General features: G+C 45.5%; 2 protein-coding genes across 4 annotated transcripts in view; one reads left to right on the top strand and one right to left on the bottom strand.

The window, feature by feature from the left end:
* The window catches only part of Dnah3 (dynein axonemal heavy chain 3), a 162490-nt gene extending 147720 nt beyond the window's left edge, over nt 1–14770 (bottom strand). Inside the window, exons 1-7 of the mRNA XM_026781152.1 lie at nt 14290–14770; nt 10330–10434; nt 9602–9821; nt 7456–7525; nt 6756–6930; nt 5924–6113; nt 3935–4130 (exon numbers count right to left, since the gene is read on the bottom strand). Coding sequence (XP_026636953.1) covers nt 3935–4130; nt 5924–6113; nt 6756–6930; nt 7456–7525; nt 9602–9821; nt 10330–10434; nt 14290–14319 — 986 coding nt within the window. The 5' untranslated portion in view covers nt 14320–14770. The remainder of the gene's footprint in view (nt 1–3934; nt 4131–5923; nt 6114–6755; nt 6931–7455; nt 7526–9601; nt 9822–10329; nt 10435–14289) is intronic.
* Nucleotides 14771–18981: 4211 nt separating this feature from the next.
* Nucleotides 18982–27009, top strand: part of Tmem159 (transmembrane protein 159) — a 17427-nt gene continuing 9399 nt past the window's right edge. For 2 of the 3 annotated variants that reach the window (XM_013347719.1, XM_005351159.2), the window contains exons 1-2: nt 18982–19154; nt 21367–21565. In XM_013347719.1, the coding sequence (XP_013203173.1) occupies nt 21470–21565 (96 nt within the window). In that variant the 5' untranslated portion in view covers nt 18982–19154; nt 21367–21469. Of the gene's footprint in view, nt 19155–19600; nt 19670–21366; nt 21566–27009 lie in introns of those variants that run through there. The other variant, XM_026781053.1, reaches the window with a different exon arrangement.

The following is a 27009-nucleotide window of genomic DNA, read 5'->3' as shown; positions in this document are numbered from 1 at the left end:
TCTTTCCTTGGGCGACATCTTGATTTCTAAGATAAGATCATTCACTGACCTAGAACTCACTCAGTAAGCTGGGCTGACTGGCCAGCAAGCACCAGGGGCTTAGTCACCCTACCCCATTTCTAGGATTGCAAGCATGTGCCTTCACGCTGTCTTTTTACATGAGTTCCGGAGGATGAACTCAGGTCCTTATGTGTGCACTCAGCTGACTAAGCCATCTCCCCAGCCTTGCTGCCTAGAATTAGATTGAACTTGCTTTGATCTTGAACTGTATGCTAACTCACCCTGTGGGCAGGTTTACCACACACCCATTATGTTTCTGTGTTTATGCCATGTAGACACTCTGACTGTTTGCTGAATGAATGATCATCATCCTTCCTACATCGCTCCTCTTTTCCCCTTCCCCTGCTCTGGATCCAGGGAAGCTCTGCGGCTTCCCAAGCCCACAAGGTCCACCGTTTCTCTGTCCAGCATCCCTTCTTCCATAGCTTGTCCTTAAGTCATCCCCACTACTTCTCAAACCAGATCCTTGCCCAGTTTCCTTAGCCATTCCCAGGGCTAGCCTCTTGATGTCATCATCTATTTTAACGATCCATCAGACATTCTTCCTTCTAAAACGCCACCGCCTATGGTCCTTTTAGGTGGGGGTGGGGAATTTAAATGTGTTTGTGTACGACCGAATACAAAGCACTTCTAGGAAGAGTGGACCTGAGAGCCTGACTCACCACACAGACAACCAACACTGATGTGGCTCATGTCTCCGCCTTACTCATCTTTAATTAAATCCTAACAAACTTCTCTCATTGGTGGAACCTATTCTTCCCACAGACCCATCTCATTATAGTTCCCAAATCCACAAACTTTACCAATCCCAAAGACATCTTAGCTTATTTCTCTCCTCTTAGAAGTTTTCAAGTTGAATAGTTGGGGTCACGCAGGAAAACCATGATACAGTTTCCTGGACAAATCTTCCTCCTTGCTGACTTGGTGCCCCTGACTGTCTAAATGAGCTGAAATGAGCCATTAGCCTGACCTTTCAGTGAACTTTCCCTTCTGATGCATGCCCTTTCTTGAGGATCCCATTTGAAAAAAATCACACTCTCCTCTCCCACAAATAACCAATAGAATGAATAAACAAAATATGATATAGCCAAACTATGGAATGTTATTCAGTCACAAAAAAGAAACATCGTTACTGATGCTTGCCTTCTCTTCGAACAGATGTTGAGGACATCGTGTTTAATTCAGACCCCAGACACAAAGGAGCACATAATAGCATGTGATTCAGTATCTATTACACATCCAGCACCTGCAGGTCTGCTGAGGCAAAGAAGATTAGTGGGTGCCAGGGGCTGAAGGGGTGGGCTGAATGTGAATGACACAAATGTCCTTGAATTAGAGAGTGGTGCAGGAGGCACAACCTTGTGAAGTACCTCACTGTGCACACACTGTGCACACACTGTGCACACACTCTCAAGGGGTAGGAGGGTGGTTTGAATGAGAATTTCCTCTATAGGCTCGTGTATTTGAACACTTGGTCCCTAGTCGGTGCCACTGTTTGAAAGTGATGTGGAATACTGAGGAAGTGAAGAATTCCTGGAGAAAGTTCATGAATGGGCTGGATGGTTTTATGTCAACTTGACACAAGCTCAAGTCATCTGAGAGGAGGAGACCTCAATGAAGAAAATGCCTCCATCATATCTACCTTTAGGACATTTTCTTAATTAGTGATCAGCGTGGGAGGGCCTAGCCCATTGTGGGTGGTGCCATCCCTCAACTGGTGGTTCTGGGTTCTATAAGAAAACAGGTTGAAACTCTGAGATTCCATCTTACACCTATAAGAATGGCCAAAATCAAAAACACTGATGACAACTTATGCTGGAGAGGCTGTGGAGTAAGGGAACACTCCTGCATTGCTGGTGGGAATGCAAGCTTTTATAGTCACTTTGGAATGAATCTACTTCAAGACCCAGCAATACCACTTTTGGGTATATATCCAAAGGATGCTCAATCGTGCCACAAGGACATGTGCTCAACTATGTTCATAGCAGCTTTGTTTGTCATAGCCAGAACCTGGAAACAACCTAAATGTCCCTCGACCGAAGAATGGATAAGAAAAATGTGTACATTTACACAATGGAGTACACAGCAGAAAAAAAAAATAACAACAGCTTGAATTTTGCAGGAAAATGGATGGAGCTAGAAAACATTATTTTGAGTGGGGTAACCCAGACACAGAAAGACAATTATCACATGTACTCACTCATAGGTGGTTTTTAAACATAAAGCAAAGAAAACCAGCCTACAAACCACAATCCCAGAGAACCTAGACAACAATGAGGACCCTAAGAGAGACATACACGGATCTAATCTACATGGGAAGTAGAAAAAGACAAGATCTCCTGAGTAAATTGGGAGCATGGGGACCTTGGGGGGGGGATTGAAGTGGGGAGGGGAGAGGCAGGGAGGGGAGCAGAGAAAAATGTAGAGCTCAATAAATATCAATAAAAAATGTAAAAAAAAAGAAAACAAGTTGAGCAAGCCATGAGGAGCAAACCAATAAGCAGCACCCCTCCATGGCCTCTGCACCAGCTCCTGCCTCCAGGCTCCTGCCCTGTTAGAGTTCCTGTCCTGCTTTCCTTCAGTAATAAACAGTGATAGGGAAGTGTAAGCCATATAAACCCTTTCTTCCCCAACTTGCTTTTTGGTTGTGTGTTTCACTGCAGCAATAGGAACCTAAGACGGTCACTATGGATGGGCTTTGGGACTCTCTAGCCTCACCCCACTTACTCTTCCCTCTCTTCCCTGTGTGTATGACATGTGATCGGGTAGCTTCCTGATTGCGCTGACATTCTTCTTTGACTATGGCCATGTCTTCCCTGCCGTAATAAACTCTATCCTTCCAGAACCACAAGCCAAAACAAACCTTCCTTAAGGTGCTTTCAGTCATGACATCCATCACAGCAACAGAAAAGGAACCAAGACTGAGTTTTACAGTCGGCCTTTCATCTCTGTGGGTTCTGCCTGCTTGGATCCAACCAACAGCATGTTGGAAATATTCTGAAAAACCCTTGCTTCTGTACTAAACAGGTACAAATTTTATTATTGAAATTATTTCCTAAGCAACCCCTTATGACAAATATAAGGGAAAGTATGAGACTTACGAAAATACTAGAGTATTTTATATAAAGGGCTTGAGAGTTCATGGGGTCCCAGAAACAATCTCTTTGTATATAACAAGAGACAACTGCATATCTCGAGTTTTGAAATTTGAAAGAAAAAAGGGGTCTTCTCATCTAGATTCCTATAATTTGGTGGAGTGAATATAATTATTCATAAGTACAACTGAGAGACAACATAGCTTGCCAAATGAATTTCATAAAGAAAAAAAAAAAGGGCCCAAACCTTCATCCATCTCAAAAGTAGAGGCAGATGAGTAAGCTTAGAGTTGTGATGTAGGGTGCTGGCGCTACAAGGCAGGAAATGGGGAATTAACTCTCCTTGGCCTCTTAAGTCGCATCAGGTACTAAGTACTTTGTGTTGAGTTACTAATTCCTCTTACCATCCCTCTGAAGTAGGAACTCTTATTATTTCAACCTTGGAGGCCAAGAAAGCAGGGCCCAAAGATGGAGTTCACACACCCATCTACCCACAAAGGAGAGCTAAGATTTGTAACTTAATGGCTCAAAATGTACACTGTTACCCACCATGCTCCAGGGCTTTCAGACAGGGAAAATACATTTTGGGAATGCATAGGAGGGTTCCTTAGACCTGTAGATAGGTTCACATTCACAACCCACAGACTTTCTGTCTAGGATCTTTGATGGGCCCTCTCCACTGCAGAACAAGAGCTACCCTTACTGTGCGGTACTGAAGAGGTTCATTTAGGTATTGAACAATAAAGAAAGGAACCCAAAGACCAGGGGCCAAGTCTTACTCTGCAAACCATAGTTCTTTGAGGTTGTACATCATGGGGTTCACTGTGTGCAAATGCTCCTCATTCCATTTCTTGGCACTCTGGTAGACATTGTGCCAGGGCACAGGGGCCCGGATCACTCTGTGAGGAAACAAGCGAGGGATGCTCTCGATGAACAGCCTTTTCTTCTCCATCGGGTCCATGAGGATGTAGTCGACTAGAATGGAAAGAGACGGCACCCTATCAGGCAGGGTCTTTACACATCCTATACTCCTAGCGTTCAGACACTTAGAATGGAAGTCAATATCTGTCCATTTCCCCACCCGGCAATGCCTCCTCAGTGGCCAGGTCAGCGGTAACCCATGGGTGTGACTTCCCTGGAAGGAGTGTGACTTGGCAGTGAAAAGTACTTGGAATTTGAGGGTGAGCCCCGCTTTTCCTGACAGGGTTTTAGTTAGCATTTGCTGGACTCCATTGGTGATGAATGGTGACTTCGCTCACCGGGATAATGACACAAACATGCATGAACACAGTAAGCAGCACCAGATACTTACAAATGGAGATTTAGATAGCAAATGTGTTTTGTTAGGAAAGAAAGATTGGGGAAATCTTGGTAGCGTCACAATTATGCTGCACCATGAAGAATGCATATGAGCTTCTTAGAGGAAGGACACTGGGAACAGAGGGATGTTGTGTATGGAGGGAAACTGTCAGACTGTTTGCTCAAGGAGCTGTGAGCTATGCTGTGTAGACACATCAGTCGCAATGGTGGCACTGAAGGTGTATGGCTGGAAAAGCAAGGAGGAGCCAGAAGCAAAAGACCTCACGTGTCTATTCTTAGATGGGCTCTGTGAGACACCAGACAAGGAGCTATGATACTCACCTCATTAGAAAGTTAGGAAAACAGAAACAGCTAGACATTTTGGTAAAGGAGTAATAACAAAGCATAAAAACAACAGGGGTACCCTTCCACTTCCTCTCTCAAATCACCTGCCATTAAATGCTTCCCAGTGTGGTCTACTGTGTGTACAGGACACTGGGTGGGCTCAGGACAGAGGGAGACAAAGCGATACACCCATCACTATCCAAAAGCTCAAGTCACAAAAGGACACAAAGTGACAGACATGAGAGGGGAGCAGCAGAGAGACAAAAGCACAGTGGGACGTGCCAGCCAGGATGAGCTGAAAGTCAGGGCGCTAGGACCGCCAAGGGTGAAGGGACAACCAAGGGGACAAGAGAAGAGCCACTGAGGTGTAATTAATGTCTGTCTGCCACATCTGAGCCTCCTGGAGCTAGCCACCCACGCTGAATGACTGCTTGGCTTTACCCACGCTGCATATCTACTAATCCAGAATCCGCGTTTTAGCAAGATCTGCACAAGCATGGCTATACCATGGTGGTTAGTTCAAAGGGAAGCAGAAGTGATGACGACGAGGATGGTGGGACATTTGAATTAAAAGTCACATGGTATTTCGGGGTGAGTTCAGTGACATCAGAGTGGGGACTGATAAATTAATTGACCATGTGATAGTTCATCCTGATTGTCAGTTTGATTGGATTGAATGTTGCCCGAGAGATTAGTATGGTACTCTCCTGGGTGTGTCTGTGAGGATGTTCCCAGAGGTGATTGGCATATGAGCCAGTAACTAAGGATATCGACAGAGGCCGTCTAATAGGATGGAAGCCTGGATAGAATGAAGGCCAAAGGAAGAAACCTGTTAGCACACACATGCGCTTTCTCGCTCTCTCGGCTTTGCTGAGTGGGATGAGCTGAGCAACAAACAGATGGCACCACATGCCCCTGCTGGGATGTTCTGCGCCATCACTACCCAGAAGCAATAGGGGCAGCTGACCATGTCCCCAGACCCCTGAAGCCACGAGACAAAATGAACCATTCCTCCTCTGAGCTGGTGTTTTCTGGCTGTCTCATCACAACAACAGCATAGCAACGGGCACAGAGGAAAGGCAGTGCCCTCCACAGGAGCTCCGTGCCCACAAGCCCAGCCTTACCAATGCTTTTCATGAGGCTACAGTAATAGTCTCTTTCCTTCTCAGTCCGAAGCGCAACCTGCAGGGGTTCCAGGGCTGGGGTTGCCAGCAGCACCTTAGGAATCAACTTGTAAATTCGCACCATCACCTCCTCGTCCTCGGGGGCAATCATGTCTTTCCGGATGCCATTGGTCAAGTAGTAATAGTATCTCTTCCATAAACAAAGCAAGAAAAAGATCATGACAGAGGGGCGGTGCCCACCTGGTCCACCCAACCAACCAAGCAGCCGCCAAGCAGCCGAGGGTCCCGGTTCACACAGCAGCCATCCACCCACGCCTTTTGTCACTCTCCACTATGCTTTTGAGGCCAGTCACTTCACACACATTGCATATGACAAGGTCACAGGCAGGTTCTGAAGAAGACAACTGCTCAGCTCTGAGTATGTTAGTTTTCTTAAGACGAGCTGGAGAGCTACCTCATTAGGCATTTCCCCTATTTTTATAAAACACACTTACAGGCTGCATTTTGCTAATGGTTGATAGGATTGCCAGAAAAACTACAGAACACAGCTGGTTTACTCGCACACACTCAAAACATTGTCTTCATTGTTTATCTGAAATTCATATTTAACTGAGAGTTCTGTCTTGTTTTGCAAGAGTTTGGCCACCTCCCCCTCCCCATGGGCTGCCATGTGCCAAACTATGTGTTAAGGACTCACAAGCCCCAGTTCCTAAGATTTCTGGGCTTCAGTACTCTGTTACCATTCCCCAAAGCGACTCTGACATTCGCTGCTTCAAATCACTCAGATGCCAAGATGCTATCTCTCAAGTCGGGGGCCACAGTAAGAAAGTACCTCCAGGTCTAACTCCGACGGCTTCTTCTCTTTTCTTTCTATTTCCATCTCCTCTTGCAACATCACATCCAGCTGTTGTTCTGGGCTCATGGGTCTGCTTCCTGAGTGGGCTACCCACGAGTCCACGTCACTCTTCTTGGGCACGGAGTACGAGTGTTTGCAGGCCGTTGGCACCCTGAAAGGTTGGAGCAGTCCACTCTTGGGCTCCCACTGAGACACTGTGTTTGTCAGATCCACTTTCCCAAATCTGAGGATTGCCAGGAACACCTACCCCATTGTGTCATCTAGTGACATCTGATGTGTGCCCCTTGGATGACCCCGATGTGTAGCAGGTCACAGACTGTGAGCACTGGCTTTAGTCAGCTCATTAACTTCCTTTTATATAGACCCTCGAAAGACTGGTGGGGAAAAATGAACCCCTGGGTGTCTGACAATGCTTTGAAGTCAAGAAGCAGAATATGACTATATATATATATATATATAATTTTAGGTTTTTCAAGACAGGGTTTCTCCGTGTAGTCCTGGCTGCCCTGGAACTCACTATGTAGTGCAGGTTGGCCTTGAACTCACAGAGAACCACCTGCCTCTGCTTCCTAAGTGCTGGGATCAAAGGCATGTGCCACCACTGCCCAACTTTTCAGAATATGATTTAGTTCAGTCCAGTTTCCTCTACCCCATGGCATCCATAGTGACACCTTACCCGGGAGCATCCTCCTTGCATTTGGAGAACTTCATTTTCTTCTTAGCGGGCTCTGATGAGGCTTTAGATACTGTGTGAGAGTAGAGAAAGAAAGCCATCAGGGACGGGAAGCCTGGAGCCACTCTCTGTCTGCACGGATGGGACCCTTGGGAATGGTCTGGGGGAATACCAAGGGGAGTAGGGCAGGATGCAGGGTGCAGGCCTTTGTTTCGTTATTTTTGTTCTATTGTTTTTTCCTTTGTTTTAGTTCTTTTGAGAGAGAGAAAAAAATAGAGATTTGGATGGGTAGGGAGGATGGGGGAGAAGAAATCATCAAACTGATCAAAATATATTGTATGAAAATTTTTTTAATAGGAAGGAAAAAGAATGCAGCGTTCCTAAACCAGGATGAGCTCTCATCACATACTGAATTTGTTGTCTTTCTTTTTTACTTTAGACTTTCCAATTCCCAGAATGTGATTAAAATATTCTGTTGTTTATAAGCTACCCAGACTATGCACTTTGTTATGGAAACTCAAACAGGCTTGAACGAGAATCATGGTATTAGCAATTAGAGCATAAAGCCCAAGTTTCTAGGTGAGATTTTTGTACACTGGGTATTTAATGTTTGCTCTATGTCCTTGAGGCAGTAATATGCAAGGTAACATCCTAAGGACATGCATGTATATTCAATCAACGAGCATCACTGGTGAGAACTCCTTCAAGGATCCCTCCAAATGATATTCTTAGGGCTAGCGCCATAAAAAAGAGATTAAGAAATTAGGGGAAAAACCACAATAGAAATGATTATAAATCTGAAAATGGAAAGAAGCCACCACCGCTGCTCATTAGTTTTAACCGTCAAGGTGATACCGCCAGGAATCACCTGGAGAACAGTTTTAGTGGGGAATTATCTAGATCAGGCTGGCCTGTGGACTTATCTGTGGGGGGTTGTCTTGATTGTTAACGGGGTTGGGAAGACAAGCCCTGAAGGTGGAGAGCCCCAGGACTGGTTCTGACCCGTGTAAGAGTAGAGAAAGCTAGCTAAGTATGCAGCAGGCAAGGGTGCTGTTTTGTTCTCTCTCTGTTCTGACTGTGACTGTTACTGCCTTGACTTCCCCGTCATAATGGACTGTAATCTGGAGTTATAAGCCAATAAACCTTTTCATCCCTTAAGATCCTTTGTTCAGGGTGTTTTTATCACAGCAACAAAAATAAAACTAGGATCCACACATACAAAAACCAGTCAAACAAACAAATATCCAACAGCACTTTTCTAGACATGATGTGTTAAAATACTGAGCAAAGTTGAGGAGAAAATTAGTGAGTTGAAAGATAACAATTGAAGAATTAACTTCTATCACAGAAGGGGAAATGGAAAATATGCAGGGGTTTGAGACAGAGAACAGATCGAGGGTCTCCAAAGTAAATCTAATAGAAATCACAGAAGGGTTCTGTAAGCAAACATATGTATATGTTGGGTGGGATGAAATCAGTTCACGTCTGTGAGATGTTGTGGTAAATGGATCCCACTCCCATGATCTCTGCTCCATGACAGGACTTTGGCATGACGCTGGACCTGGTGAGTCACTTTCAACAAACAGTTCTAAGGTTAATTTTCAAAAACTCTCTGGTTTCTGAGGTACAGTCTCTCTCTTGCTCCCTCTTTCACTGACTCCAGTGGAAGTCAGAAGCCATGGAGAGTCCGTGTGGCGAGGAGTTGGTGGTGATAGGCAGCCGTCAACAAGAACTTAAGAATGTGCACAGGCCTGGAAGAGAATCCCTCCCTGTGTATTTCAATGACTATGGTCTCGGCTGCACCTTGATTGTGTGATTGTGGGAGATCTTGAGCTTGAACTACCCAACTAAGCCAAATGCAGAGATCTCACCTGTAGAAACAGGGAGATGATGAATATGATTTGATTTAAGTCACAACATTTTGGAGTAATCTACGGTGCGGACATCAGTAGTTTAAACAGTTCTGGTGCTTGCAAGTGATGCATAAACTTTAGCCATGTTAGGAATTTCCATTTCATAAGTGGAGTGAGTGGGGCTCTATAAAGATACTAGGTCCAACAAAGGGCATACCTGGGATAAAAACCCTGGAGTAGAAGCTTCATTTCAAAGCCCCATCCTGCACAAGATATGGCATATTGGTTGCAAGTACCTGGTACCCCCTGACTGGTCTTGTCCCTAGGGACATTGATGGTGACTGGTTGGTAGACCTTCAACAGGTCTTTCAGCTTCATGTCGCGGGCTGTCAGAGAATAGTTGTTGCCGATGGAGTCACTGGGTCCACGGTGGCAGTCCTGCTCTTTGAAGGGCACAGCCAGGGTCCAGGACGTACGTTGCATCAAGGGGGGATAAAAGCTGTGAGACATGACAGTCTGCAAGGAGAGCAATGTGAAGGAGATGCTGTCAGAGGCATCTCTGTGAGCCTGGGCTCCGCTGCCATGGAGATGGAGTTGCCTATACCGGATGCTATGTTTCTACCCTCCTCACACCCCGGGAAATACTTTGTGCATGGCTACTTCTCTGCCCAATGGAAGATTTCTGAAGCCAAGGAAAACAGCTGGCGTTGAACACCACTGTTGTTCTTTATGGACCTGGTGGCGAGAGGCATGGAACCACTCTCCTTTGATGGCCGAACATGCTGACTTAGATTCACTAACACAGTGGGTAAATGGCAGAGCCAGATGCAAACACGCTTTTATTCTAGCACAAACCTCTGTTCTCATACCATTGTAGTGTCTTCTGGTGACAAAATGACAAGAGTTCTTAGTCCCACTTGCCAAGACTGTTTGCCTTCTCTAAAACCCAAAGGAATGCATACACAGGCAAGCTATGTTCCCCAGTTCTTCCTCAGCAGAAGAGCCGGCAGTCATGGGTACTCACCTCATAGAGTTCTGACGGCTCCTCATTTGCAGACACAGGCAGAGGGGGCAGCTCTGGCCTTGCCTGGGAGTGGCTCATGTGATGTATGGAGTCATTTTTGTCAATCTGTGGGAAACAGGAACAAAGCTTCTCTTCAGGAACTGGGAGAGGTTTCTGGGCCTCTGGAGAGGGTGAGAACTGCAGAGGTTCTCGGAGTCTGATCACACAGTGTTGCTGCTCAGGCCCCTCCATCCATCACACACGAATGCTTTAGTTTTTAAATCGTTAGTCTGTCTGGTCTGCAACCCCTCCTCCTTGTCCTTTCCTTCCCAGACAATCTGTTCATTTTTTTACCCTTCAGGAAAAGCCTAAGCTTTGAGTGTACCTCCTGCCCAACCCTGGGTAGGATTACAAGGAAACTTCCTTTCATTTTTATTCGTTTAGTACTTGTATTAGCATTATTAATAATTAATTATATCTATACATAAATATGACACATAATTATATATGATGCATAATCATATAATTAATTTAATTAATATAATATTAATAATTAATATAATTAATTAGCATTAATATTTCATTTGTTTAGTAGTTGTATTAGTATTATTGAGTGTGTGCATGGTGTGTACATGCATGCATTATGTGGGCGTGTGTGCCATGGAGTGTTGTGTGTTGGAAATCAGTTGACAATTTTGTGGAATTGATTCTCTCCTTCCACTTTGATGTGAGGTCTAGGGATTGAACCCATCTCACCAAGCTTGCAGGACAAGCTCCTTCACCTGCCGAGCCACCTTGTTGGGCCCCCCAAAGTGGGTAGCTTTTTTAAAGTTGACTCTTGCATTTCACACATATGCTGTTTTGATTAAAAACCTACTCAGGCAATAGCTTGGCATCTTATGTATGTTTAACAAGCATATAAGCAACTCCCTGCTATTTACTTTTAAAAAAGGTGGGTGTGAGAGTCACCCTTTCATTGGTGAATGTGCATTTGGGTGTGAGCCTTCCACAATTCTCTCTTAGTTCCCATGTACTCTCCTGAACAGAGCTGGAAGTGGCTGTAGGCTGAACAGCATTGCATGAGGCTTTTGTCTGAAGCCTCAGCCCCATTGCAAAAGACAAGCATTTTATCTGAGGCTGGGACAGAGACAGTGCCGGGCTGATGTCTGGGAGGTTCTGCTGTTCTTCATTTTCAAGACGATCTGAAGGATTTTTCAAGAGGCCAATGTCGGCTCTGACTTTAACCCTAGGATGTGACTTTGAACTAGCTCTGGTATCAGATGAGACACTGTGGCAGAGATTTCTTTACTTGGGTCTGCAAATTATGGCGGGCAAGATTACTGGTGCAGGCTGGGGTGGAAGAGGGACATAGGAGTCCCTATTAGCCATGAATCACCAAGACTGACTAACCCTTCACTGATAACCCCTAACCCCCATGAACTCCCCTGGAACTCCTGTATCATTAAATAATCAATACTGTCTACCCAAATGCCAAATGATTGCATGTCAGGCATGGAAAACCTTTTTTTTTTTGGGGGGGGGTTAGTCCCATTCTAGCTGATCAAACCAAGAGTCAGAATGGTATGCAAAATGCCCCAGGCACATAAGAGGCAGACTTGTCTTCTAGGGCAGTAGCTTTTAAATGTGCATCACCCATCACCCCAGAAATGTCAGAAATGGCAAGAACCCCTTACATGGCAAATTATTCTAGGTAGGTCATGGGTCCAAAAATTAAATGAGAACAGAAAAAGTTATGATCACAGATGAACTTGAAGCTTGAGATCTTTGAAAGCATGGAATGGGTTCGCTGATCTCACAGCCCAATTCAGTGTTTTCCAAGGACTGTTCCCAATAGTGGGCAATGGATACTTATTCAGAGTAGAGCTGCTTGGTTCCCACCTCAGGCCCGATGCTCCTGAGTACCAATGATCTTATTAATTTCATCTTATAGAACTTGGTATACTGACTTGTATTTTTATTGTTGAATTATTGATTTTTTTAAGATAGGGACTTATAACCCAGGCTGGCCACAAACTCAAAATCCTCCTATCTCAGCCTCCAAAGTGTTGGGGTTTCAGTCATGAACCATCATAACCAGCTTTAATATGCTGGTCTCAATCACTGGCAGCCTCTCTGCTCTCCACCTCAATCTCAAGGACCTGAGAACTAACCAGTTATCTCCAAGAATTCTCTCTTTTATGACTGAAATCCATGCCAGATCTGCATCAGTGAGGGGAACAAAACAGGAATCAACTGGAAATGGATCTGGCCATTCAAAGCAAGTCCAATACCAACCAAAGAAGAGCTGGGCAAGGGTGCTTTCAAGGATAGGAAAGCCTTTTTAGGTCCCAGCTATAAGACATGTGTTGATGACGAGGTTAGGGCTGTCGCCATTGTGTCTTTGTAAGCAAGAGGTATCTGTGGTCTGTGGCAATCTTTCCTTTGGCCTAGATTTTGAAATTTGTCTTAAATAAAAATCTTCATTCAAACAGCAACAAACACCACCAAACCAGAACATCTTGGGTAAGTCACAACAAGAGCAGGAAGGAGCAATTAAGCCCCAAACCCCGACTTGTGGAATCTGGGAGGGGTCTTGGTAATTGTGTTCCTTCTCACAGTGGGGTAAACCTGATTCTAGTGCCAACAGAACCTGGGAAAGCTAATCCTTCCACCAGAAGTAGAATACAGTCCTGGTGGGAAAACCTGACCTACTCCAATTTCAATCCATGTGGCACAACGTGGCTCTTGACAGGAGGAAACAGGAAATTCTTTAACAGCTTCTTAGCTATGCAAAATGGCATGCTAACAACCTGAGTGTCTCAGTATCTTCCTTGGTAAATATTAGGGAGTTTTCACTTCAGACCATGGGCTTGGATATGCAGCAGATATAATTTTATTAAGTTTCTATTTTAAATGTTCCTCTGAGTCTTGGCATCTTGGCTTTTTCATCCAAGATGCTTGCATGAGGTTTGGGCAGATGACTTTGGGGCAGTCTGTCTGTTTGCTTATTTATTTGTTTCTAAGGTGGAGTCTGCTATGCACCTCAGGCTCATCTCCGCTGCTTGGCTTCCCGAGTGCAGAGGCTACTGGCATAAACCAGCAGACCCAGTTCAGACAGTTTATTTCAGATTGCACATGATGGCTTGTACGGCTCTGCTATGCCAGAACCATTCCACCCTGAGTTAAAAATAGAGCTCTTGGCTCTTCACCATGGCACGTCACATCTGAATCAGAGTCTTTGAGGGTGAGGGCCAAGACTCTGGTTTCTGATAAGGTTGTTCTTGTTTTGAGACCATATAGTACAGACCTCCTTGGGATACACAATATTCTTGCCTCAGTCTCCCCAGTGATAAGACGACAAGGTAACTTCGTGCCTATGTGAGACGGCAATTTTTAAATTAAAAATTGTTTTATAAATTAGCAATGTCTGTGGGGGTGTGCCTGCCCACATATGGGCAGAAGCCAGAGCAGGTGTTAGGTGTCCTGCTCGGTTGCTTTCCAGCTTATTCTCTTGAGGCTGGGTTTATCACTGAACCCGGAGCGAAGCTGATGGCAAGCAAGCCCCAGGATTCCTGTCCCTAACCCTCATCTCCATCCACTACTGGCATTGCAGTCACACACGTCCACAACTTTTACACAGAGGTTCTGGGCTATGAATTCAAGTCCTCAGGCTTATGCAGTAAGCGCTCTTACCCACTGAGCTTTCAGCCCCCTCTGCCAGCCCCAACACTGTGTCAGAATGTACCCCAGAATGCTCTGATGTGCAATCCAAGGTGTGTATCTGATGACATTGGAAGGGAAGGGGAAGGAACGATGGGTTCTAAAATTTCAGAGTGAAAAAGGGATTAACACACTTTCCAGGTCAAAGAAATCCACCATGGCAATCTCTCTGTGGGAAAAGTCCTTCCTCCCCCACACTCTCAATTCCCTACACGTTCAAGACACAAGTACAGAAAAGCACGCCTTAAACTTCACACCCACCTCCTGAAATGAGCAGTCGGGGTAGCTCATGGTGCCGGTTCTAATTGTTCCGTTGGATGAAAGAATAAGGAGTTCTCAGTTCCTCTGAGGACCAGTCTCTCCCATCCAGCTGCTTTGAAACCTGCGATTCTTTAGAGGAGAATGGGGGTGACAGCAGCAGCGGAATTTTCGGACCCTCTGGACACTCTGACACAGAACTCTTTCTCTGACGTCATAGATGCTGGTATCCCGGGGAGTTCCCTGGCAGAGAGGGAGAGAAGGAAAGACAAAGAATGAAGAGGTAGCATGGCATTCTGCAGAAATCCTCCACTTTCCACTCTGCAGTGTTTGTTCTTTCTTTCCTTTCAGTAGATTTCTTGGAACTTCCTAGAACAGCCTGATGTCTCTGCAAAGGACAAAATTGAAGCACGGTCACATATTAATATCCAGAAGAGGGAACTTGCTATCCCAGATAACACCCCTGGGAACCTGGGGAGTTCCTTGAGCAGTTTTAGCCATAATGGGGTTTATACCCAGGCACTGTGGTGGATAACCAGGCTTTAGCGTCTGTTGCTAAGAGGAGGGGCCTCTTCTATGTTTAAACACAAGACTGGGCTTGACCTGCTGGTTCCCTTGGTAGGAGGCTGAGCTGAGCAGCAGGAAGTGTTAGTGACCGAAGGAAATTGAGAAAGTGTTTAGTAACGGCCCAGGAATGTAACAATAAGAGATGATCATCTTGAAAAGGTCTAAGACACAGCAGCTGGTGGTTGAGTCTTGAAGTCCAGAGTTGGACTGGTCTAACTCAGATCCTGCACTTCTTGTTAAGGAATGTTCAGCTTGTGTCGAGTGACTGTCAGCTTCTGTGTACAAATTCCATACCACTTTCTGGTCATACTGTGAGTGCCCACTTCACCAGGTCTGTTTGTGAGTTTGATGAGATACTGCACACCTAAAAGAGTTCGCACACTGTAAATTCATCCTAATTTGCCTATGACTTACACACACACACACACACACACAGTGAGGCAGGGTCTGAAGATAACATTGGACTTCTGATCATTGGCTTCCCCCTCCTTAGTGCTAAGTTTACACAGGACTGAGAGCAGGCCGGCATATGCCAGGCAAACATCCTACCAACTGAGCTACACCATGAGCCTTTCCCTACTTCACCACTGTGGTCTTGCATCTTGAGAACTTCCTCTGCCCAGGACAGGTTGGGATAGTCTTGTTACTCAATGCAATAGGTTCTTTACGAATGTTGTGGCTAGCACCAGTATTATAGCTACAGGCACACAAGCACATACACTCTCATGGAAGTACCCAAGATTCGCCACTGCCCCAACATCCAAAACACTTAGCACATGGCTGCTTTCAAAAGTCTTTTAAAGCCAAGTTAGATTTCTCAAGCTCTCTCAGAATGCTAAGGTGCCTGTCTGTTTCTTCATTCACTTTCCCCCTTTAATTTTCTTGACCCTCCCGTTTCTTCAAGAGGAAATCAAGACAGAGTTAGTTTTCCAACCTTAGCTTTCCTTAGTCAGAGTGGCTACAAAATGAAACATTTTTACTGTTCTTTTTAGAGAGCAACTTCCCAGGGCATAGGCATTTTAAGCTCCTTTGAAAAGCACCAAGAACTTCAATTTCCTTTTCCTCACTTTACACTCAAGATTTGGCTCTCTGTAGAGAGTCCTTCCTTGTCCCTTGAGTTAATGTTTCTTATCATAAAGTATGTAGAGGGTCTGGGCTGTGGCTCAAATGTAATAGAGCACTTGCCTATCACATACAAGGTCCAGATCTGACGCCCAGCACACACACAAACATGAAGTGTATAGAGTCAGATATAATGTAGCAGTGAATTGCACATCGGAGAGATTCTCATCTATGTACGTGAGGAGTAGAAAGAGAGGAGCATGGTAATGAGTCCAAGGCCTCCTGTGTAGCAAGATAGGCTGTCTGAAACGTAATGTACTTTAAGAACTAGTTATGTTTAAAGCCATTAAAACAAGAAGACTTTCTGTTCACTGACATGATCTGCTGGTATTCATGCCCGCCCTGTAAAGGGCATCTTCTCAACAATACAAGAGAAAAAAAAATCTCATTTTTCCAATTTTTATGTTTGGAAATATAGACACTAAACTAACCAACCAACCTTCCAACCTTCCAACCAACTAACTAACTAACTAACTAACTAACTAACTAACTAACCAAACAACCGGTCTGTAGTCACTCCAAAAGGTCAATAGCAAAATTCGGACTTGCATGTGGTTATGGGAAGTGCTCACAGCTTTAGTTATAAACTTATGTACAGACTGAGGAATGGCTAGAGCCAGACTGGGTTAAAAGTGAGACACTGTTTCCAAAGAAAGAAGAGAGGGGGGGAAAGGAAGAGAGAGAAATGAAAATGGAAGAGGGGAAGGAGAAGGAAGAGGGGGAGAGAACTAATCCTCCAGGGCACATGCCTGTTTATTCTTAAGAAATAATGTCAGCCTTAAGACCCTCTTTGTCCTCAACTCCAATCCCCAGGGTCTCCAGATAAATAAAACTCAGGATGACCAGAAAAACTCCGAATTTCAGGTAAGCATTTTTTGAGGCAAAATATCTTTTAAAATAAATATATCCCGAATACATATGAAACATGCTTATACCAAAAAGTTATAGGTTATTTGCCTCAAAAAGAAATCTGAGAGTCCTATAGTTTCAGTTGCTAAATCTGACGGTCTAGGGAGGAGAGGTCAGCTGGGTTCAGGCCATATTCTGGCTCTGACTAGCAACTGGGTCAATGCATTGCTAAAGAATCCTCTCTCTCCCACTTCTTATTCTTCAGAGCCAGTGTTCACAGTAGATCTCAGAGGGCTGAAAGGGAATTGCTTACCTAGAACAAGTGTGCTAGCTCATTGGGGTTCCTATCCCAAAGTGCTGCAGTCTGAGTGGTACATTAAAACAAAAACAGCCAAACAAAACGAAGAAAAACAAGAAACGTATTTCTCATAGTTCAAAATAATGGAAGCCTGAAGTCTGAATGTGAGCACAGTGAGATTGCAGGGAGGAGTTTAGTCTGCCATCTTTTTATTCTGCTCTCTGATAGTTGAAAGAGGCAAGAAAACTCCCCAGTCCTCCATTTATAAAGCATTAATCCATTTTTTTTTTTTGTGTGTGTGTAGCCTGAAACTCACTCTGTAGACCAGGCTGACCTTGAACTCACAGAGATCCGCCCGCCTCTGCTTTCCCAGTGCTGGGATTAAAGGTGTGCACCACCACTGCCTGCCCTGCATTAATCTATTCATAAGTGCTTTATTGTCTTGACTAATGGCTTCACAAAAGCTCCACCTGATACTATTATACTGGGGCACAAAGGATAAAAATATTCAGTCTGTTGCTGTAGAAAACTGTGGGGAAGCCTAGGAGAGGCTTCATGTGGGTTTATCAGTCCTTTGAATGTTAACCAAGAGCCAAGTTCTCGATGGTACAGAGATGCTAGACCCCCAGATGAGAAATACAAGGTATTGTCTGAGAGGCAGTGACACTGGGGGGGGGGGGGGGGTGCTGGAGGAGCTAGAGGATTCAAAAGGTACCCCTAGATGGCACCCTTCAGCTGAAATCCCAGAGAAGCCCCAATTTTTCCAAAGCAATATCTACCAGGACCTGATGGTCTAAGGAAAACAAGTATATTTTTCTTTTCCTCTCGTGGGAAACGTATCATACTGCAGCTCCAGAAAGTGAAGACAGCCAGACAAGAGTGCCTGAGATTAAAAACTTCAGAGACATGCATGCCCTTATATACCATGCTCCCCATGAGAGATTAAGTCCCCGACGTCACACAGCCACAGCTAGACTTGGGCCCTTAGATGGGGACCCCAGCCCACAGTTTTTCACGGTAAGCTCAAAGGCAGTGTTTCTGGATACTGCATGTTTGCGTCCCATCTCCAACCCCCTTGGAAACATTTTCAGCTGGGAGGGGCTGCTAAGATATTTGTGTTTATTTCGTGGGTGGAACCCAGGAATGCTTCCAAGCACCCCACAGTGCTCTCAGGACGTCTCAGAAACAGACTCATCCCATCCCAAATGCTAATAGCACGGCCGCCGAGTAAACGCGCTCCTCAGGCCTGTATTTGGAACCAGGAAACGTGGGTTTCTCTACCGTGGATCCTTGAGAAGAGGATTCGAGTTTATCTATAAACCTTATCCCTCTAGCTCTCTGTTTGTTTTTGTTTTTGTCTTTAAATCCGTAATGTGGAGATAATCCTTCTCTGAGATTCATTGAATGCCAACATTAGCACCTGCTTCATGACTAGACTTGCCAGGCTACGAGGCACCTCACCGACTCGTATGACTTGAACTCCGGGGACGAATCCAGAACTGGATCTGTGCCGAGAAGGGGAAACCCTAAATTCCTCTAAAAACAAACAACCAAAAACAAAAAAACAAAACAAAACAAAAAACCCACCTTGGGCTGCCAGTCCACCTGAGATTTGGCCTCAAAACTTTCACTCCAAGCCACCGCTGTTGGAAGTGACTGTTTTCAAGCCCTCATTTTCTCGTTAGTTCTCTAAAGTCTAGAAGGTTTGTGGGATTGTTCCTAGAGTGTGTGGGAAGAAGCGAACGCTCCTAGCAAAGCTGCCCGCCGCGCGGCTGGGCGCCGGGATAACCGGGTCCTTCCTGCGAAGGCGGGGCAGGGACCTGTGCTGGTCATCGGTCGGGGCGGGGCCTAGGCGAAGGGCGGGGCAGAAGGGCGGGGCTTCTTCTGGTTGAAGGAAGAGCGCTCGCCAGGGGCGGGAGGAGCAGGTCCAGCTCCTGTCCTCAATCAGGCCTGCGTCCCTTCTCTTCTTCCTCCCACTTCGCTTCCCGCCCTAGAAGCCTGTAGAGCTGGGTAGCGCGGCAGCCAGCACCAGGTGAGAGAGCAAAGCTGTGGGGTGTGGAGTTTAGGGGACCCCGACTGGCTGAACCCTTGAAGTTCGGCCTGGGAAGTGGAGGAGTTCAGGGTCGGCCACGGGAGAGTGCGCTAGCTTCCTTCGCCTGCAGCTGATGGGCTCTGGGTTGGTCTTGAAGGTGTCTGAAGCCTTGAGTTGCTGGGTGCGGGTGGGAGGTTATGGGGGAGATCCCACCCACCATTTCTAGCCATCTCCGCGCTTACACACCGACAGCTAGATTTGTTTAAAAAACAAAAAAGGAGGAAGGGAGGGAGGGAGAGGGGAGGAAGAAAAGAAAAAGAAAGAAAAGGAAAAAAAAAAAGAAAAAAGAAAAAAGGGAAGTGGGCAGTGCCAGTCCACGAGCGAGGCCCTGCCTTCTTTTTGGGAACCCTGCATGGGAAGACTTGGAGTCTTGCCTGGGCCTCCACACCCCCTCCCCAGGATTGATCAACGGGGGTGCCATGCGCCACAGCAGGAGGGAGCTGCAGGTGTCAAAGGTGGGTTTGCTCCCTCAGATCAGTGACAGGGTACCCAACTACCCTGAGTTCCCGTCTCGTAGTTTTGGGGCCCCGCGATCCGGGATCAGATCTCCATCTGCATCACATTCTTTCCTTCTCTCTGGATCCCTGGCCTTAGATTGAAACTCTCCACACTCCTCTATCTGAAAGGCGACCCGAAGGCCCTGCCCCCAGTTCGCGGATTCGACCCGACCCGCAGCTGGAACGTTCGCGGTGGCGGTTTGCTCGCGGGACGCCAGAGTCCGGAGCCAAGGCTTTATTTGGAGCCTTGTAAGGGGCGGGGCCTGTTCTCTGAGAACCTGGCTAGGACCCCCAAGCTCAGAGTAGGAGGGGCGCCCTAGGCTAGTTGGGGTGGCGACTTCTGTCTTTTCTTATGATGCTGCTTGGTGTCTGCAATGGACCCTAGCAGAAGGACTAGAGGGTCTGGGAATTGATTGGTGGCTAGGTAGATGCCTGTCACTAACTGCGGTCCTCCGCATTCTTCCCACGCTTGCCTTGTCAGACTCTCCAGACCGGTCCCTTGGCACTTGGATGTTTCCCAGGTCAAAGAAGACTTGTAACGGGGGACGGGGGCGGGGGGGGGCGCAGTTGGGCTTGTTTTAGCCCGCTGTCGAGATGAGATTAGGTGACCTTAAGGACCATCCCAAATTCAACAGTACAAGCTGTTGCATTAACGACATAAATGTGTGTAGGAGTTGGTTCTCCCCTGGCTAAGAGGCGAGAACTCATTTTAGTGATGAAGCCATACGCACTAGACTCTGTGGTGTAGACAGCGCTAAGGTATGTTTCCTTACTGTAGCGCATAGTAGGCATATGGTAAATAAATCGAGGGTCTCGGTGATTTTTGGCACGGTGACAGAATCTACTGAGCACAAGTAGGTGAGAGCAGGAAGTTGGCAGCAAGGAGATTTGCAGAGATCCCATTCTGTCCAATCCAGACAGGTGTTCTGGAAAACCTAAGAGTAACGTTGTAATTTTTTTATTTGAAAACTCAGCCAGAGTTAAAAGTGTATCTAATTTGGCTCATTACCTTCATGAAAATGCATAACAATGTGAAGACAGTCTTGCAAATTCCAGGCTGTCAGAGTGACAGAAAGTAACTGTGCCAAGGCCTTGGGGACAGGTACTGTGAGTGAGGAGGACCTTGCCACACATAAATAAAAGGTGGCATTGTGCAAGGTGTTTGGGAGCCAAATGAAGAATAGAAAGCACCCAAGTCCCTGTTGTAGGAGAAAAGGAAGACTGAGAGGGGGAGGGGCTGAGGGAAGGGGCGGGAGACTTGAATTCAGTTTTCTTGCTTGTCATATGTCTTTTTCAATATTCAGGCTGAAAGATGTATGCTCTCAGAGATATATTTCTAGCTCCTTTTCTATACCGTGTGTGTGTGTGTGTGTAAAACAATGAAGTGTTTATAATAAATGGATTTAGTTTCTTCATCTTGCTGGTCATTATATATTATAAACAGGTGTGTGATACACATCCTCTGAGTATATTTTCATATATCATCTCATTGAGGTCCATGAAAAATAAATTGCTGGATCAAAGTTTGTGCGGCTTAAAAATTTGATAAATATTGTCAAGTTATGTCCATCTGCATGCCCGCCATCAGTGCATAGGGGATGGTACAGGCTCCTTGGGGACTACTAATGATTCAAGACACTTCCTGTTTCCTCCAGTGATAGCAAGAGACAAGCGACATGAAAGATTGGGCTACGTGCTCCATCAAAGAACTTACTGGTAGAAGATATACTCTCGAGTGAGACTGGAGGACATTTCAAGATGGCCAAAGACGAGCCGCCAAGTGTCTCCAGAGACTTAGAGGTGCTGCGAAGGAAGCTGTGCTTGCTGCTAGATTCCTTCCAGAGCAACAAAAAGGTCAGTCTCCAACGCCATATATACTGGGAGTTAACAGTGGTCTGAACAAGACAGAATGTTGTATCGTTCTCATAACACCTTGCTGTGTCTGAGCTGTGGCCATGTTCTTTGTGGCTGCTAGAGCATCAGCCATCATATCGACATCCAAGGCAGCAGGACAGCGGGAGAGTGGGAAGACTCGTTTTCAAGCCTCTTCCAAATGAAGTCACAGAATTGCAGAGCCCTTCCGGTTACATCCCATATCATGCAGAATTTGGTTGGATAGCAACTGCCATCCTTCAGCTGGATCTAAAGAGGCTACCCTTAGTCCACACGACAGACACTAACTACTCTTTTTTTTTTTTTGAAAACTTTGGTTCATGTGTTTCCCTAAGAAAGGGGCCAGCAAATAGCTAGTTTCAGATTTGAATTCTGTGTTCCATTAGAAATTTATCATCCCCCAGAAATGCTACATTAGCCACCCATACACTAAAATATTTCTGCACCTTACTAAGTAAGTGCTTCTTTGGAAGCAGTGGTTAATTTTAAGACTATATCTTAGTTGATATCAAAAATGGTATCATTTCAGCATGTAGTCATAAAAATTAATGGAAAAGAAAATATTTCACATTCTTTTTTGTATTGACTCTGAAATCTAGGCTTCTTTGAATTTACGGAACGATTGTGATGCAAATTAGCCACGTTTTCCGATTTCACCACTCACTGCAGTGGGGTTTGAGATACTCTATTTCATTTATCTGCGTCTGTATCTTTATTGATTTTTCCGGTATACCTTTCAACATTAAGCAGGATGCTAGGGTTGGGGCGATGGTTCAGTGGGTGAAGCTCTTGTCTGACTATCATGAGAACGTAAGTTTGAGTTCCCAGATCCACATACAGATGGTGCAGAAGCGCATCTCTATTCTCCCAGGGCTTCTATGGCAAAACAGGAGGTGCAGACAAGAGGATCCTGGGGTGCTTATAGGCCAGCTAGCCTGTCTTGTTCACTGCAAAACAACAACAAAAGCCCAAGGAGATCCTGTTACCAGCAACAAGTAGAAGGCCAGGGCCAACACCTAAGGCTGTCCTCAGACCTCCGCATGGGCGCTCACATACATGAAAACACACACGCTTACTTACATTGTGTATACATATCACAAAAAAGATTTTTAAAAACAGTACCAGCTGGCTAATACTATTACCAATTCATTGTGTGTCTTTCTAGACTTCTATACTATGTACACATAAAAGTACGTATGCATATAAAGTGATGGGAACTATTTTGTGATTTTATTTTTTCTATTGGACAGCACACTTCACCAGCTTCTGAAAAACAAATACTAAAGTCATATGCTTCACAGGAGTCTTCTTTGGACTTGCTTCAGAATGCATTTGGCATACTGTCGACTTACCAGGCTGCTTTTAAAATGGACAAGCAGGTTTTTAGTTAGTTGGCAGAGACTCTTTACTGAGTTAGCTCAGTAAGGAAGGTCCTCATGGTCTTTGCACATTGCAGTTCATTCTCATGACTTGAGAGAGATCCAAAGTCATCACAGACACTGGATTTGCAAATACCAAACGGACCGTTGGTTTTACAGGAATAAGGAGCACAGGTACTTCAAGCCTCTAGTCATAACAGATCAGTATATGGTCCTTACTTTATGTGTATTTTTGGAAAGATACATTGAAGTATATAATGCACACTGTTGGTTGTCAGCACTGAACACAGGGCCAGCGGCAGGCTGCTTCATGCCTCAAACCCACACATGTCTTCTTCATAAGAAACAGTAACAAAAAGATACTGATGGTGGTGGTCATGGCGCTGTGCATTTTAAATAATGAGATTGACAAGCAGAAATAAAAACTGAACTTTGTGGCATTAAATAGGCCACGATGTCATAGTTTGGTTCTTCAGTGTCCCAGAGAGGCCCCCATGCTAAAGGCTTGGCCAAGGGCTTGGTTGTTGTTGGGAGGTGGTGAGACCTTCTTGAATTTCAGGTTCAAACCATAACAAGCTGGGAATGTTCCTGTCCATTGACTCAGTCTGGACATCAGAGATGCTCAAAGGACTGATTTTAGGTTGCAGATAAATTAGTGAGTAGAAAATCCTCAAACACAGGATTGGCAGATTAGAAGGACTGTGTGTTTATTAACTGATTGAGCCCTTACTAAACTTCAACCTTGTCCCAGCATTTAGTGCATCTTAGTTAATATTTATACGCACTTTCAAAACAGATGAACTTCTTATTCTTTCCTTTCGACAACTCAGCAGTACGCACTGGAGTAGGTTTGGGCTAGATAATTACCCAGCTAGCTTACTCCCAGGAACATGGGGAAATTGACAGTTCTATGGGCTGGTGTTCTCAGATAGTTTTGAGATGAAATTATTTCTCTTACAAGTTTTTAGTATATTATGTTAATTGTCTTATTAAAAATATTCATTTTGGGCTGGAGGGATGGTTCAGCGGTTAAGAGCAGTGGCTGCTCTTCCAGAGGTCCTGAGTTCAATTTTCAGTAACCACATGGTGGCTCACAACCATCCATGATGAGATCTAGTGCCCTCTTCTGGCCTTCAGGCAGACGTACAGGCAGAACACTGTACACATAATAAATAAATAAAAAATAAATAAGTATTTTTTTAAAAAAGGAAAAATATTCATTTTATGTGTATGTGTGCACTCAGTGGTATGTACCTGAATGCATGTATGTGTATCACATGTATGCAGTGCCTGCAGAGGCCAGAAGAGGGCACTGGGTCCTTAGAAGTGGAGTTACAGGCAACTGTGGGCTGTCCCATGGTGAATTCTGGGAAATGAACTCAAATGCTCTTCAGAAGCAGTGAGTACTCTTAACTAGTGCTCTCTCCAGCCACAGGTCACACTAATGCAGAGTGAGTCTGGAGGGAGGAGGAGAGCAAAGCACCTGTGACCAGCCTCAGTCAGAGTCTCTGTTCTGGATTTTGGTTCGTGGTTTTCGACCATCCTGGGACAGAGGGCAGGATAGAACAGAGTAACTCATTCGGATCATGGTAGCCAGTCAGCAGGGGAATAGGGTGGGGACAGACAGACAGACACACAAAGATACAGAGATTGCTTCAGGAATACATAGGGTAGAATGTAGCCCCAGGAACAAGTTCCCAGTGGTCCTCTTCCTACAGCAGGCTCTCTCTCCTTTAGTCTCCACAACTGCCCAAACCAGTGTGAGCAGCTGGGGGCCACGTGAGCCTGCAGGAGCCACTTTATATTCAAATCGTAACAAAAGCATCACTAACACACAGTGGTGGTGATCCCTGTGAGTAGTAAGACCCTTCAGTGTGTAATGTTTATGTAATAGTGAGTGTAATCACACCAGCCGTAATTTGTATTTTTGTTTTTGTTTGGTAGGGTGCTGTTTTTTTTTCATACTGAAGTGTGGGTCTTCAGAGTAATTTACATGTGCCCCTAGAACATCAACAAAGGACATCCGATAGACATACCATAATTTATATAGCCGTCCCTTGTCTCTGGGAAATGGAGACAGTTTCTTTCCCCCATGTAATCTGTGCTCTTCACTCACAGTTTAGTGAGCTCTTTGAACTTCAGATGAGGCTAGATAGGCCTCCAGATGGAGTGGGCATGAGATTGCTCCAGCCTGTCCGTAGTGCATGGCCAGTTCTTAACAGTCTTACTTCTAGAATTCAAGAGACAGGAACCTGCTTAAAATAGTTTAAACAGGCAAACAGGTGGGGCCTTCCATGACTCTAGGAGTCTTTAAGGCTTCCTCATGAGCCATGGAAGAAGTAGAGAAGGGCTCTCTCAGGACTAGAGCCAGGGTCAGGCTGGTGCCTGGTGCCAGGAGTAGCCTCAACACGCCCTCTTCCTTGGGCTGTGTAGCTTCTTATATTAGTTCCCTGTGTATTTGCTTCATTCCCAGACTGCAGCCCACTCCCCTTGGCTTTCCCATTGATGTGGGCAAACACGGTTGTTTGGGCAGGGACCTTCTTTCCTCACATCTCCTTTAGCACCTGTTGGAGATCTAGAAGTTTCAGCTCCCTGTTCATAGAAACACCAGTGTGGTTGGCCCCATCACCTGTGGCTACCAGTGGCTGTTGGACTGGGATCTTTGATTTTGTTTGAAATGCATATGGCTTATCAGATGTCCTCCCACTGGGGGAGGGAGCAGTTTTCAAGGAAGCAGAAAGAGTGGCTGGGTGACCAGGTTGGCATCTCCTGATGTGAATTATCTGTGATAGATGATTTTCTTCTCATGTTGGACCTGCCCTGACATGAGGAAGATTTTAGAGCCCACCTTTCAGGAATCTACATGTTATAGATCATGAGCCATAGATCATGTGCCAAGATCATGTGCCAGCAAGCACCCAGAGCCTAATCTGAGACAGGCTGTTGTAGTATGGTCTTCTGACTTGGTATCACTCATGTAATGATCCTGACTGCTGTCGCTGTCCCCTGCCCACTGGGGCATTCCCATCTGAGGCAGGAGAATGGTCTTACATTCTCACAGTGGAGTTTTCCTGGCTGTGAATAGTCTCAGGGAAAACTATTGTGTCTCAAACCCTGACCACGGGGCCTGACTCTAGAAACTCTCATGCTAGCGTGCATTTATAAATAAACAACCCTTGTCTGACCTTGGGTACATTAATTCAATCTGTTTCCAGCTCCTCTTATCTGGAATGAGCAACACCAGGCCTTGGGCTGCTGGGAGGATTATCTGGATGCCATTTGAGAAGGCGTTTGCCCTGAGCCTGGCTAATGCTGGTGCCATTCTCTCAAAGTCTGGCATCCTGGGTTGTTGAGTGCAGCTCACTTCTGTAAAGCATGGGCTGGAGGCCCATCTCTACCTCCAGGTTAGCGATGGAAAATCACAGGGCATGCCACAGCCTGCTGGGGTCCCTCACTTTCTATCCTCCCATTTGCATGCCGTCTGTGACCAGGAAAATGAAACGTGGTGATGTTTGAAGCCTTTGGACTTGGGTACTGTTATTGCTGCTCTCCATTATCTGCCCTGCAACTTTGTGGGAAAATACGTGAAGACATATATGGCAAGTCTGAAATGTCAGGGGCCGAGTCAGACAGGCACCTTCAGAGGAGAAGGCCTTACCGACATACTTTCAGAGTAGCCTTTGTTTTTCTTCAGTTAAAACTTAACTGAAAAAAAAATGGGCCTTGGGGGGTGGGTCAGCCGGTAAGGTGCTTGAGGACTTGAGTTCAATTCTCAGAACTGTCATTAAAGAATACAGGAGTAATGGCTTATACTTATATTCCAGTATTGGGGAGGTGGAGTCAGATGGATCTCTGGGGCTCAGTCGCCTGCCGGTTTAGCCTACTTGGTGAGTTCCAGGCCAGTGACAGTCAGATAGACAGTGCCTGAGGAACAGCACTCGAGGGGATCCTTTGGTCTCCAAATGTGTTGCACACACATGTGCACCCGAGTGAGCATGAACACACACACACACACACACACACACA

The sequence above is a fragment of the Microtus ochrogaster genome, chromosome 8 (genome assembly GCF_000317375.1).
Source record: "Microtus ochrogaster isolate Prairie Vole_2 chromosome 8, MicOch1.0, whole genome shotgun sequence".
Classification (NCBI taxonomy): Eukaryota; Metazoa; Chordata; class Mammalia; order Rodentia; family Cricetidae; genus Microtus; species Microtus ochrogaster.
The sequence above is the reverse complement of the archived record's forward strand: the minus strand, read 5'-3'. Positions and strand labels throughout refer to the sequence as shown.